Genomic DNA, 15,208 nt, shown 5'->3' on the forward strand with positions numbered 1-15,208 from the left:
TTAACATAATAACCACACAACACAATGTAAACACACATAAAATAAATAGCGCGCGCTTAAAATGTTCTAATTTATTCTAATTTTTATTGTATGCTTGCATACATTATTGGCTGTTCACTCATTGTACAGTATTTATTATTAATGTATAACACTATACATTTATTTTTTTCTATTTCAGGTAAGAGATTTGGGATAATCTTCATAAAAAGAAAGAGAAAATCTATCCATTTAGCAGATTTCCAATCATCAGTTGCACGGTAAGTAAATTTGCATGTTTTGGTCATTTAAAAAAGGATATTCCATTTAATGTACCTAGAAAAATTCTTCATGAAGCTGCAGATCTTCAACGTTAAATAGGTAATTTAACAAATGAGTACACAATTTAAATAAATTGCGCTGTCGTCGAACGCAGAAATTATATCATATTAACGATGTGCTTTCATAAATTTATGTAGCGGAAACAAATTGTTAATGATAGATAAATATTGCCCCAGTAACTTTTCCAATAAATCAAAAATTAATTTCTTGTTTTAATGTTAAACATAATTTATCTATACGTACATACACAGTAAGAACAATTATATATATATTATATTATGCGGTCATACTTTTTTGTCTTTAAAGAAATTTTAAATATATCTTAAAATTAATTTATCTTTTGTTTCTCGCGAGAGACTGCAATTGCGAGGAATTGCATGATAAATGAATTGAATATGTTGTTAGAAAGTTGTAATTATCAGATATAACAGAGTGTAGATACATTTATTATTAACAAAGGATGTAGTAAATCTACGCGATGACCTATTTTGACTTTTCTGTTGTAAAACGAGAGAAATATGGTAAATATAAATGGTACAAAAGTATCTGTTCCGAAGAAAAGTTCAGTTAACTTGACGTGAAGTAGACGAACTTGTACGCCAGGCTAAAATATGAAGTAGAGAGTAATCATCTAACAGGACAGCTCCGTATATATGAGATGAGAACGGGAAAAAGGCACACATCATGAAAATACCTTGCTACACTCACTTTGAAAATTTTGCATTGTGTTGAATTTTGCTTTGCCGTGTAAGAGCAAAGGAACGTGTACGTAGATTTTTAAAGGACCTGCGCGGCCAATATGTTTTTCATCGTCGTTTTTTAACATTATTTTTCTGCCAATTAAATCACAGCAATTGAAATGGTGATTTAAATCCGACATTCGTAGAGAGAAATCTCGTGTATTACAAAATAAAAGATTACAATGATGACATTTTATGCTTTTAATCTGAGTACGTACATTGTCGTGAATGAAAACAATGGCAGCAGCGTAATCAGGAAACATCCACTAGTGGCGCGGGCCCACTAGCGGTGGGCGCAATAGGATAAGGCAAATAAATTAGCACCGGTTACCGTTATCTATCTCGGCTTTCGTTTCCACCACTCTTTTTCCTTATTCTCTCGCGGCCATTTTGCAGAGACTATTTACCAGCGCTCTCACAAAATTACCGAGCAAGTATTATATACGATTCTGAGAGATCCATCCACAACTTTAAACTAAAGTCGGTATTCTAGAACATTATTGTGAATAATTGTAGGAAAGTGGATAATTATATCTACAGGCTAAACTAGGATATGATAGCCATACGGAAAAGATGGCCATAGGCTGTAATTTTTTCAATAATCGCTACATAGTGCGCTTTTTTAGTCATTATCAAAGATAATCGATATTTACAGTAGTTTATGTGCATACATTATTCGAAATAACGATATTGTGAATCTTATATCATATTTTTACTTTTGACTACCTGCAAAGTTTTTCATGTGTCCACTAAAAACTGTTACAACGTCGAATAAATTACAGTTAAGCTATCGTAATCGACGTTAGACATATTATAAAGATATGTAAATTGTTATACGACCTATAATTTTTATTTTCGTTTTCACTATTTTTTTTATAAATACTATGACCATCTTTCCGTCACTATGGTGATTTTTTGCTTAAAAGTTGGGTAAGATGGCCAATGCTTATGTTGTACTATTTTGATAATATAAAATTTCTATGAAATAGTTTCCTTTTAATTTCGATAATATTACGTAATTTAAGCTTCAGTGAAGATAATATGCCAAACACTAAATTAAAAAATAACAAAAATAAAAGTGTTTTTTACATTTTAAAAAACTATGGCCACCTTACCCGAGTTTACCCTAATGGATATCACGCGTCATCGTGACTCTAAATATTTTTTTATTATAATTGTATATACACACGAGATATATTCTGCAGACATATTGGAATGAAAAACTCTTCCTTATAATACTCAATGTTAATTATATTGTACAAATGATCGAATCAAACAGATTGAATTCTCATTTGAATAACTCGCGATTGTCTTCGTTCACACGATGTGAGCTTGTGCACACTGCTAAAACTTGTTCCAGAGAGTTTATCGCGAATATCTAATTATTATTTTTGTCTCCCGAGATATGAAAAGTGATGGTATATCACACGGCTATATACTTGGCGCGAGTCGCCCAACGACAAATGGTTCTACGTTCAACAACACAGCCTGTTGCACTGCAAGCACGCGTGTCCCCGATATTTCACCTTTTGTCGAGTACGTCGGGCGACTTCGAGAAAACATGCCACGAGAACTCACCGTAGGCGGTCGTATATTATGCAGTTCTGGAAACGCATTACGCAGCAATGTCAAGTATCATGTATGTCAAAATGTCACGCATAAAGAAAAAATCTAAAAATCTGTCTTCTATAAGTAACTAGTTTATCTTTATATTTCTCTTCCTCCTCTTAATACACTTTCTACTCTCATAGTCTCTAATCATTCGACGCAAGAACTAAGAGTAAGCATTTCTTTTTTATGAATTCTTTTTTAGATTAATTTGTTATGAATCTTTTCTTCATGAAAATGAAAAAGCAAATGAGTAGAATCGCCTCACTTTTGATATATAACTTGAAAGAGATGTTTGTATTAAATTTTAATAAAATAAGTTTATTTTAGAAAAAATAATTTAAATATATATCTATTAACAATAAGTTAATTTGTTAAAAAATTATTTATTTTTTAATTATACATATAATCAATAAATATTATTAATTATTTAATATATTAATATATAAAATAAATTTATTTATAATACTGTTACAACATTAAAGTAATTATCGTCTTACTTAATTCGTTTACTTCTGTTTATAGTTGAAAGGCAGATGACCGCAATATGGAATATTTTTTATAAAAATAACAAAAGTCTTTTTCCATCATATCGTTATCCAAAGTTGACGATAAATGGGCTTCCTGTAAATAATTTGCCGTATTAAAAATGAAAGGGCGCCGACTTATAAGCGATTTATAAAGTTCTGTCGAGACTCGAATCACCTGACCGCTTGGCGAATCGAGGGGCGGACGATGGGGCGGACGATAGGGCAGCGATAAATAATTGCCGGACATCGACTGTTCAAACCCCGGGGAAACGCGAGCGACACTCGCAGAAAAATCCTCGCGGAAAGGAGGTACTCGAGTGTTCCGATCGAAGCGAAAAGCCGCCGCGCGTAAAAATGACCGGCGAACTGGCAATCGGACGTGATACGTATGTCACTGTCAACTCGCGTGTCGCCATTCTAGATTAATATCCTATGCACGCTATCTGCAAATGGTCGCGATATTAATCCACCATCGTCGATTACTAAAAGCGACGTGCCGTCGAATTTTATCGGAAACCGCGGAGCACCTGTCCACGAATAATCGGCTTACTCCGGCTGAAATAAAATCGCTCGCAATTTGTACTGTCACCGATTAGCGCATATTTTTTCAAATCTTTGATTGACTTTTAAAATGACTCGTAAATCAAGCGTCATCTATCGAAATTTCCTCAGCTACTCTATTTATATTATCGTTTAAATTAAGCTATAAATTGCAAAACGATGTATATCAAGTTACACGTGAAAAAAATAGTTTTAATAGCATGAGACTTCTGAGACTACACAATACATATCTGCGAAAAATAATTCATTTGTTACTGCGAACGTACGGGTTCTATTATCGCTACCAGTATCACGCTTGATCGTCGTCGTCAATCGTTGTCGAGTAAAGGTGAAATTGCGAGAAGTAAAACGATCCACGGTCCATTGTCGTACCTCTGCCCTCACGCCGTACGCTCGTCTTCCCCCTCTTCCGTAATTAGACATCCTCGACATCATAAAAATAGCCGTTTCATTTTATGGACAATTAATTTTACCGAGGACGCGACATATACGTACATATACCGTATGGGAACGCCTCAGCGGCCTCGACGATGCAACGCTTACGGGCAAAAAAAAACGATAGAGGTCGACGGACATGGCGTAATATCTGGTTAGGTTTCAAAAACGTTTAAAAACTATAAATCCGATTGATGTAGATATATCTCGTTGAAATCATGATTAAATCTTTCTAATTTTCACGATATCATTATCCGTTGGTAAGTTTCTCTCAAATTTATATAATACTTCATTTAAAAGAGCATCGTGGAAATTTGACGTTTCATGTACGCGAACGTGTTATTTACGAAATTTCATGTTACTCTCGTTTGGGATTTAACTTCGATAACAAAATTAATTGCTCCGCACGTTACATCGAACTGCTTGTACTTCTTGTACGAATTTCATGAAACTAAACTCATGAGTGCAAATAAATGTAACTGAAATTGCTACGGCATGTGATAGTGAGTTTAAAATGCATAAATGAGAGAGTTAAACATATTTAACAGAGAAACAATAAACGAATATAATGTTTAATGCTGATTATTGAATATAAAAAAACCAATTTATATCACTATTTATAAATTTTTTCCTTAAAAAAATAGTCATCTTTTTAATAAGTAAAATAGATACTATTTTGGAAGACGAAATAAAAACATTTTTCTAAATATGTATGTTAAATTGTAATATATATATATATATATATATATATATTTGACTAGGCAAAAGCTATTTTCCTAAAATAATCATTTGCTTACGACATATATAAAATAATTTTAAAAAATAAGAAATTTTTCAAAAAAACTAACATGTCTTTGACATTTTGACAAATGATTTTTTCTTGTATTACTACATAATACGACAACTTGATGCCTACAAAAGATACAAGATAAATGTCCTTAAAAATTAAAGAAATCGTCGTCTCAAACTGTACAGTCGTAATAACTAACTAGAAAAGTTCTTGGATAGGTTCCATCCAGTAAAGACAATTTATTTGCAGTAAAGAACTTAAGTAATGGTTGAGTTCGCGGACCTTCTGAAACATATACGTGGTTTCAGGAAGATATACCAAAGGCTATTGCCTTTTGCATTATGTAAAAGTACAGTCATTTTAAAGTACACTCAGTTTCATAAAAAATATATATTTGCTATATTAATTGAATCATTTATTATTTATATATATTATATTAATCAATTGAATATAAATTAATAAACTATTCTCTTTCTGTAATATTAAAATATATCACATCACTCATAATATTGCAATAAAAAGATATATTCAATAAAAATGATAAATTTATGTTAATTTTATTAGCGAAATATGTATGTCATTATTTAGAGCACACTTCTATACATATAATGAAAATTTATATTTATATAGAAGATAAAATAGTTTCAGCTTTATCGTGAAATTTATTTTGTGCAATATTTCCTTGGCATTTCTAGGTATTGCTGTACATTCTTGACTCTTGAAAGTAAAAAAACGAAAAAAATCCTTCAACGAAATGAGAAGGTTTTACGAGTGGTGGTCGTCACGTTTCTTAGCAACAGCGCAGAAACTGAGATATAAGTTGTATCTTTATATATACATATCTTCTCATTTTAATATACCACAAACAGCTAGCATGTAAATAATTAAAAATATAATATAAAAATATTTTTTCCTGATATTCTACAGTTTTGTCAATAGCAAACTAATTGACAAATTATTTTCATATTCGCTACGTTTATCTATAATTATGAAAATTTGCTCTGACTTGCAATTTGGTTCAATGACTTTATCCTGATCAAAAAATTAATCTGAGATCTCACATGGATTTTTCTAATGAAATTAACGCTTTTTTTCTATATTGATTTTCCTCTTATCATGCTTTCAGGAAAATATCTGGGGCAGATTGTCTTATAAAAGAAAACTGTTTTCTCCACAGACTTTATTTTCGAATTCGGTATTAGATCTCGATCCTTGATCTCGAGAATTTATTAACTCCTGAAGAATTGTAAGTGGATTATCTTTCGAATAACTTCTCTCTTTTTATTATATTCTAGTGGACAATTCAGTATTTTAAAAAGTTTTAAAATCCGTGAGAGAAAGATCTTTTTCTATTGCAATTTACTTTAAAGAAGATCTCAAGAAATTTCCAGACGCTGCGAAATAAGTTTTCACATGACATAAAGGAGGATTAATCACAACTTTGACTTTGAAAGAACCAAGAACGTCCAAAATGTAAAAAAGAATAACAAGAGACTTTATTTATAAAAAATATATTAATTATTTTTGTATATAATATAATATGAAATTAAAATCAATTTTCTGTATCTTAGATCAAAGCAGCTTTGATGTATATATGTTAAAATTGAGTTCATCTATGTATATTCTATGCATTATAAGGTTCCAATTGTGTTACCATTAATAAGCGTTGTCATATTTCAAAGCTCTGGTATAACTTAATCTCGGCTTTGATGATGTTTAAGACACCTGCTTGCCTCATGGCAAGCTTTTACTCACGAAATCAATGTGATTTATACCCGGTCTTCCCGCAAATTAATTCGCTGGAGCTGGGCAATTAAGATATTGACCACTTGTTAAAAGCTGGTAATTTATTATGATTCTGCCGAACGCTTATTCATAAAGATGTTTTTGCAACAGTGTCTTGTTGAAAATAAAGAAAACTTAAGCCTTAAGGTAATAATTAAAATTATGCTTTACGATCCGGATTCCTCTCTTTATCGTTTACAATGATACTCGTGAAAATACGTCAAATAAATCATATAAACGATGTTTGTTAGCTTTTTTTAACAAATTATTCAATAGAAATACATCGAACATAGATGCGTTTATTGTTAATTCGCATTCGTTATTTTAAATTTATTTAATTTATTTTCCGCCATTAAAATTGCTCGTCATTGAAATCACATACTTAACAATTTTCAATACAAGCATTTATATTTATTCTCTTCTTTTAAATTATAGTTGACGCTTTCCGGCCAACACAATCAATGAAGAGATTTAGACATATTTATTACAATTGTTATTATTAGACTTAACATGTACATATGCACAGTGCATGTACATGTAACATGTTATTTATTTTAATATTTTTTATTAGAAAAAATATACAAACTGCTGTCAGATTGCAAAAGCAAAATATTTTATGTTACTGTCTATGCCTTTTCCATAACATGCTATTTTATTGTCAACCGTTTATAGAGAAAATCTTCAGGACGTTTTATGACAGATCGAGGAAGAGTATAAATGTCGCCATAGATCAGCATGTATATGTTGTCGAATTGTATCGATAAAAATGACCTACGCGAAATCGTGTGTATTGACACGTGCCGCGAAACCCGCCGAGCTGTACGAACCGTACAACCATGCAAATTGCATTAATACGTCGCGTAAACGTCCGGCAAATTGCTTTACCATCGATTTTGGTCGGCTGCACGACTATTAGATACGAATACGCTCTTGCGTCAATGCGTTATACGAGTTCAGTTTAACGACAATAATTATACAAAAACATGTGTTCTCTGTATATCAAACGTATGGAATAACTAGTTAATGAAAGAAATTTATTTATATGCGTACTATTTCTTAAAAAAAATCTTATTTTCAATCATACTTTCTTCATAATATTTATTTTCTATTTTTCTCAAAAAAAAAAAAAATAAATAAATAAAATTTGCATTTATAAAAATATTGATGTATTGATAACTTATTGATTTATTTTTACATACAACTGATCTATTTTGCGTTAAATGAAAATTCTATAAGAGCTTTTTAATTTTAGATAAATGATCCTTTATAGATACGATTATTATGTTATAATGATATTAAGAAAGCAGTAAAAGAAGATTAATTTAAATATGAATTTAAATATCAATTCAATATAAATTATATAAATAATATAAATATAAATTATTATATATAATAATATAATAATAGTATAATAATATAAATATAAATTTAAAAATTCTAATTTAAATTACTTTTGATCTTTTTTGTGCATAGGTTATGTAAGTATCTCGATTTCTAGAATAATCAATAGATGGACATATAAAAACATCAATAACAAATGCTATGTTTATCGAACATATTAAACATGCAAGACGCATTTCACCAATGATATAGATGCTCGATGCATAGGTTTAAAATCTTCCGTTGCGCAACTTGGCCTTTCTTTTTTCGTTTATCCTTTACTTTCTTTAGCTTTTCCATTTCCCTCTCTTTCGCTTTCTCAATGCTATGGTAGACAAAAGGGTGAATGTGAATGGCCGAAGGGTAGCAACAAGTGGTCGCTCAACGTTCAGTGGTTTCTTTCTTCTCTTCTCTCCTCCTATCCTCTCTCTCTCTTTCTCTCTCTCTCTCTCTCTCTCTCTCTCTCTCTCTCTCTCTCTCTCTTTTTCCGTCTCTGGCTAGGGAATAGCTCGACAGAATCGCGTGGGGATGAGCAAATGCAGGGACCTTTGAACCACTCTCTGCAAGCCGGAACTGAAAATCTGTCGCAAAACCCGCGCAGCAGGACGCGAACAGCGGGAGAACACCTGGCAAAAAGTCTTTGCAAAAGGGGGGCATTTTATCTTCTATTCGACTCTACACTTTGAGCGATAAATGTTCGCTGCACAGAAATTTTCTCGTGTATTCAAGACAGTAGAAATATTATGAATATGATATTCGAAAGATTTAATAGAAATATCTTGCAAACTTCGTTATTGATAGTTGCTAAAAAACATATTTTTATGGTTAAATCAAATAATTTATCATTAAATGTAATGCTATAATATTTTATTGAAATACGAAATTTTGTTAAAATAGAGAAATGTGTGTGTATATATATATATATATATATATATAACAAACATGATCGAAAAAAATCAAATACAATGAAATTAATTTCAAAGAGATCATTAATAAATGATATGATAGCTCGTTCTGTATAAAACAATATGCATGGAATTTCTTTTGGCAAATAAAACTTACCATTGATGACTTGACAGTACGCATATTGCAATTAACTTTTTTAACATTTGTTTACTTTTTGGCTAATAAGAGAAATATGCTTATAGGTTCATAAAAGATTTATAAAAGGCGACGTGTGCTTTGAACTTTTTAAAACAAATCTTGTTAGCAGTGATAATTTAATTGGAGAGGCAGAAATTTGAATAATATTGAAGAAAAAAGAGTTATTAATAAATTCAAGCTTAAATAAAGTAATATAATATTATTTTGCGTTTAAATAAGCGGACGAAATAATTATATGAAAAATTTACTTTTAATATATATATATATATATATATAATTTGATTCAATTTTATTCACACAAATTGAAAATTTCGATAATAGATTGACACATTAAATATATATATATATATATATATTGCTTATATTTTTGTTAAATGAAAGATTCTATCGCACGCCCGATATTTATTTTGTCAAGCTATTGTTTTGTTCTAAAATTCTCTAGTTTATATATAAACGTGGAGTAATATAACAAGGAATCATCCAGAGTGTCCATAACATAGGTTTACGGGTACTAATAAGCTCGGAAAGCGCGTGAAAGTTTAGAGATAGTACCAACTAACTTATGACTTTAGCACTTTCCTAATGACATCCGCGGATGCACTCTGGCATGTGTCGCAAGATCTTCAATTAAAGTTCCTCTCGCTTACGTTAGGAATCACAAATTGGTGAGCGTAAAACTAGTCGCTGGTTGCCTTCTATATAGCGTCTCGCACATCCAGATCGTTAATTACTTAATTACGCGACTAAGATGTTTCCTAACTTGCAATTTGCCGCGAATGCTACAATCGCTATAGGATCGAAGCAGATGTGCGTACAAGACTAATCGAGTGAATGTACAACTCTTATAAAAAATAGGTACGCATTCCCTCTTATTAGGTTCTATAAACTTTTCAATATTAATTATTTAATATTATGCTTTTAATATTTAACATTTTATAATTAATATTTAATATTCTATATTTTATTATTATTTCATATTAATCATATCATGTAACGCATTTATTTTATAAAAAAATAAATAAATATATATCTAAATATTTTTTAATAATTAGAAGATTTGTGGTTCTACTTTCTATGTTCATGTCATTGTACTGACTAACGCCATTGTTATTTATAAAACCTAAATAAGTAATCAAATGTGTCGTTATCGAAAATAATTTACAGAGCATAAAATGTAGTACAAGTTTCTACTTTTGAATAGAAGGATGTGATCAACAGATCGCATTGTTTCAAGTTGTATCTGAATATATAATCTGTTGTGTTGAGATTAGACCTTGAATAAATAAAAGTTTTTTTACTATTTATTTGCTGCAAATTATATCCACATATTGTAACCCATTTGCGACAGTTACTAAAAAATGTGAGAAAGTTAATTGCATGTTGCATTTTTCCTGTTTTATTTCAAACGGACATCAATAAGTTTGAAATGAGAAATATTGTGAAAAATAGCGGAAAGTGAAATAGAAGAAAAAATATTTAATAGACCGGAGCAAAAGCTTAGCCCAGATATGGTACTTTCTGAAAAACATGCTATTCGACTATCATGCATGAAGCTGCACCGAATTGGCGTTATATCGAGCTGCGTGGCAGCAGGTGCCTTTGTATTCAATTTGTCGTAATAACCAAAGCCACACGAGCAATGTGCCGAAATATATGAATAGCACATATACGTATGAGAATCCAAAAGTGTGTTTGTCGTTAATTGCTGCTATCATCTCGCATTCTTCTATTCTATATCGAGAGACTTTATTATCGTTTTTATCATTTTTTATATATAATACTAAAATTTCATTTATTTGCAAACGCGATAAAAATATTTAAATGAAAGAAATTATTCTTGTATAGGCATATCAAATAAAACATTCGATATATTATATTATAAAAAGCATAACCGTCAACTTTATTATATATATATAATACGTACGCCACAATTTTAGTTTCTTCTATAGCGAGCCCCTTTTGAAACTCTTCTTAAAAGTATTTCTTTTTATCGTGAATTTAAAAAATGCTAGTATAAGTGGAAAAAAGCCCTTAAAAGACTTCTTGGGGATTATTTATTTTTTTTTTTGTTATTTTATACATTTTTTAATGCATTTAAACATATATTTTATATAATATTTGTAAATGATCTGGATATTATAGTGAATTTACTCACCGGCACACGATACGCAATAGCGGAGTTGTGGTACACAACGTTGATCTGTAAAATACAAATATTATAAATTATATAAAAAAAAGCAGAGACAAGAGAGGGAACGTGTTGAAAATAATTAATGTTTCAAAAAAATAATTATTACGTGCAAGCTTTTTATTTGTTGTTTAAATGTACATAATTAATGAAAAAGATTACCGAAAAAAATTTTTTTAGAAATAAAAAAAAAATAATTCTTATATATAAATAAGTTTAATAATTAGTAATAGTAATTACAATTTTTTACTATTTCGTATTTAGATAAAAATAGTAATTATTGTAAGTGTCTTCGAAAAGCTTTAAATAATTTTGTAAAAATAAAATCTAAAATATTTATATTATATAATTATGTGTATAAAATTTTATATTATTGTAGATATTATAAACGATAGCAATTAATTTCGCAAGTAACAAATAATAAATAAAACTTGTTATAAATTGTTTACCTCATGGTTGCTCCGCTTGTCGCTTGATGCCCTCTAGGTCTCTTTCGCCTTTCTTGTTTGTTCCTTGCTGCTCTTTCATGGCACTCACTCATGAAAACATAATTAATTACGATCGCGCACTAATTACTGGAATATGACGATAACTCGGCACTTTGCACGCCACTCTAGACTTAATCGTACGCGATGTGCATATTACTATATTGCGATGGAAGAACCACAATGCGAAACTTGACAATAAGTTACATGAAGCTGCGACTCCCTCGAAACTCGAAAATTACGCCAAATTGACGCGTTACTCCTCATGTAATATTATTCCCATTGCTGATGAACACTATACGCACATATTTTAAAGAAATTTTGCCATCTCGTATTGTAACACAATAATTATATAAAATTAAAGATATAAGCGCAGAATGCAATACATGAAAACATATCGTCACTTAAAGACGTGTATGGATACAAATATTGGTTTTATACACACAACAGTACGCAAATAAATATTAATGGTTAGATATAACGATTATATTTATTAATAAGCATATTTCGGTATCGATTTGATCGGAATTAACCTATTTTGTCTCGACACCGTATGATATTATTGGAATCATGTTAGATGCTATGATCGCGAAAATTAATTCTAATAGAAAGGAATCTTAATACATTTCGTCATCCATTTCGAGAGATAATACAACGACACACATATAGGAGTACCTCGCGTCGCTACCTTTCCGCTGGTGCGTCGCAACACGAATGAAGACAAAGTCATGTGCGTGTAAACAAAACGTGCTACGCTCCACAAGAGACGCGCGAATATCAATAGTAATAAATCAATATCAACCAATTCGTTGTTGCCTCGAAATATGTATAATACTCTAGAAAATAAACATACGCATATTTCGCTTTCTGAATCTCTCAAATGTTATTATGATCATATATATCTCTGTTATTATGATTAATGTATCATCACTTCTTCTTATTTTACTCATTCGATTCTGCGAATCGTATGTTACTACTCGTTCTTTTTTCGAAAATGATTACCAAATTAATCATTAATTTAAATTAAAAAATTTAAGATATAAATTGAAGTACAATTGAATCCAAATATATTTAATATCTATTGTTTGTAAATATTACAGAAAAATAATACTCCAAAAAATAAACATATGCAATATTTCATTTTTTGAATCTCTCGTATTAATTGTTATTGTGATTAATGTATCATCACTTCTTCTTATTTTACTCATTCGATTCTGCGAATCGTCTGTTACTACTCGTTCTTTTTTCGAAAATGGTTATCAAATTAATCTATAATTGAAATTAAAAAATTTAAGATATAAATTGAAGTACAATTGAATCCAAATATATTTAATATCTATTGTTTGTAAATATTACAGAAAAATAATAATAACTTTTATTCTCTGTCACTTCAAAATCAAAATATCATGAAAGATATATCTTTAATCAATAATTGTTCATCTCGATACTCTTGAGATTCAACAAAAGAGATCGTGAAAAATATCAGAGGACGCAAAACGCGATCATTCACTATAATTATTACAATTAACGATTTTCCACTCGCATTATTAATTAATTCTCATGATTAATGACTTATAAGCATACGAAGAGACAATTTACATATCAAAGCAGGTACGATTTATATTTTTCAAGTAGAAATCGAAGCGACCGAAAGTGGGAACCACACATTGTTTTATTGCGATGCTTATAAACGATAATTGTCTCTTTAACGATGCTTGGATTTCAATATATCTCGTACTACGCTTTAAATTTTGTGCAGATTTAAATGTAATTTGCCCGTTCTTTACGAATTGAGTGCGCACAATAATAAGTAAAGAGCAAAATGGAACAATTTAAAAGTAACGAATAGCTGTAGATATTAACCAGTCAATAATAATTAATTTTAAATTAAAGGTATACAGAATAATTGTTATAATGATAAACGACAAATTTGCTTTAAAATATGCGTATATTATTTATTATGACGAAATGGCGTATGATTTTGAAGTATCGACTGATTCGTGACAAGTTATTGTTAGTTTTTTTGCGTTGCGGTTTTTTATCACAATATAATAACATTGCGTGCGATTAATGTTGAGAATGCAAAATGCCGCGCAATCATCGTATTTGAGTGATTAATGCAGGTGCGATCGTAATTAACTGTCTTGTCATGAGTGAATATCGTGCAAAAATGCTATGAAGAACCAGTAAAGGATAAATAAGAAAGGAGGGAAAAGAGACTCGGGGAAATATCAAGCGACCGTGAAGTTGAGCAACTTTTAATTTATTTTATTTATTATTTGTTACTTGCTTTTTCTGCGTGATAGCAATCTACTTTATATAATTATGTAATATAATGCATACAAAATGTTCTAGATTTTTTTACTTTTTGTGAAAAAAAATATTTAATATATTTTTTTATAAGATACAATAATAACACTTTACATACATAGAATACTTTAATGGTTGGTTTAAGATTTATAATTATTTAAATTACTTATATAAGAATTAAATTTTTTAGTTGCTGTATATATTTCTATAAAAATATATTCTTATATAAAAATTAAATTTTTTAAAATAAAAAATTTTTATACATTATATAAATCTTTTTATAAGTATTTGTTTGAAAAATGAATAGTGCTGAGTGTCAAATTATATATATATATATAAAAGATACGTTACATATAAGAGATGAGGGAAAAAGAGAGAAATATGAAAAATAAATACTTTCTTTGCAAGTATTATGACACTCTTTAAAAAATTGCTCGCTATAAAAAAAAGAAACAATTTGCTAAATGTTGTGAACTTGAAAAATTCTAATCTAAAATTCGTTTGTGCATATGATTAAAAATTTCTAGGTCGCTCTTGCATTTTGTGTACAACTACACCCTGTGGCCTTCTTTAAAATCTCGTGTTTTTGACATAAAACACTGATTTTTTTATAGAAATTTTGAAATATTTTCTTAACCTTTTTCTTGTTTATTTAGTTACAATTGTTAATATTGATTCAACAATTCTCGAATATATAATTAATTATAAAATATTAAACAATTAAAGAATTATAGAGCAGCGATGAGTCTCGAGCGAAGACGAACACTATACCTGATTTTTCTAAAAGTATGGCCTCGATATTATTCAGTAAAAATTTCTGTAAAAATTACTTTAATTATTCATAAAACATTATTTGCTTTTTTGCCACTTCAATACTTTGATACTAATGTTTTTTGATTATATATAATTTATTTGAAATGAAGGTATAATTATAATTTTAATGTCAGTTTTGTGAGTGTGTTATTACATTCATA

The 15,208-nt window shown here is 29.6% G+C and overlaps 2 protein-coding genes across 2 annotated transcripts in view; one reads left to right on the plus strand and one right to left on the minus strand.

Moving 5' to 3' along the window:
• LOC140664117 (mannosyl-oligosaccharide alpha-1,2-mannosidase IA-like) overlaps positions 1 to 4,737 on the plus strand; it is a 228,238-nt gene extending 223,501 nt beyond the window's left edge. Inside the window, exon 3 of the mRNA XM_072888889.1 lies at positions 179 to 4,737. Within this exon, the coding sequence (XP_072744990.1) occupies positions 179 to 196 (18 nt within the window). The 3' untranslated portion in view covers positions 197 to 4,737. The remainder of the gene's footprint in view (positions 1 to 178) is intronic.
• LOC140664113 (glutamate receptor ionotropic, kainate 5-like) overlaps positions 1 to 11,899 on the minus strand; it is a 274,048-nt gene extending 262,149 nt beyond the window's left edge. The window contains exons 1-2 of the mRNA XM_072888878.1: positions 11,889 to 11,899; positions 11,407 to 11,451 (exon numbers count right to left, since the gene is read on the minus strand). Of these exons, the coding sequence (XP_072744979.1) occupies positions 11,407 to 11,451; positions 11,889 to 11,893 (50 nt within the window). The 5' untranslated portion in view covers positions 11,894 to 11,899. The remainder of the gene's footprint in view (positions 1 to 11,406; positions 11,452 to 11,888) is intronic.
• Positions 11,900 to 15,208: the final 3,309 nt, after the last annotated feature.

This window comes from Anoplolepis gracilipes, chromosome 3 (assembly GCF_047496725.1).
Source record: "Anoplolepis gracilipes chromosome 3, ASM4749672v1, whole genome shotgun sequence".
NCBI lineage: Eukaryota > Metazoa > Arthropoda > Insecta > Hymenoptera > Formicidae > Anoplolepis > Anoplolepis gracilipes.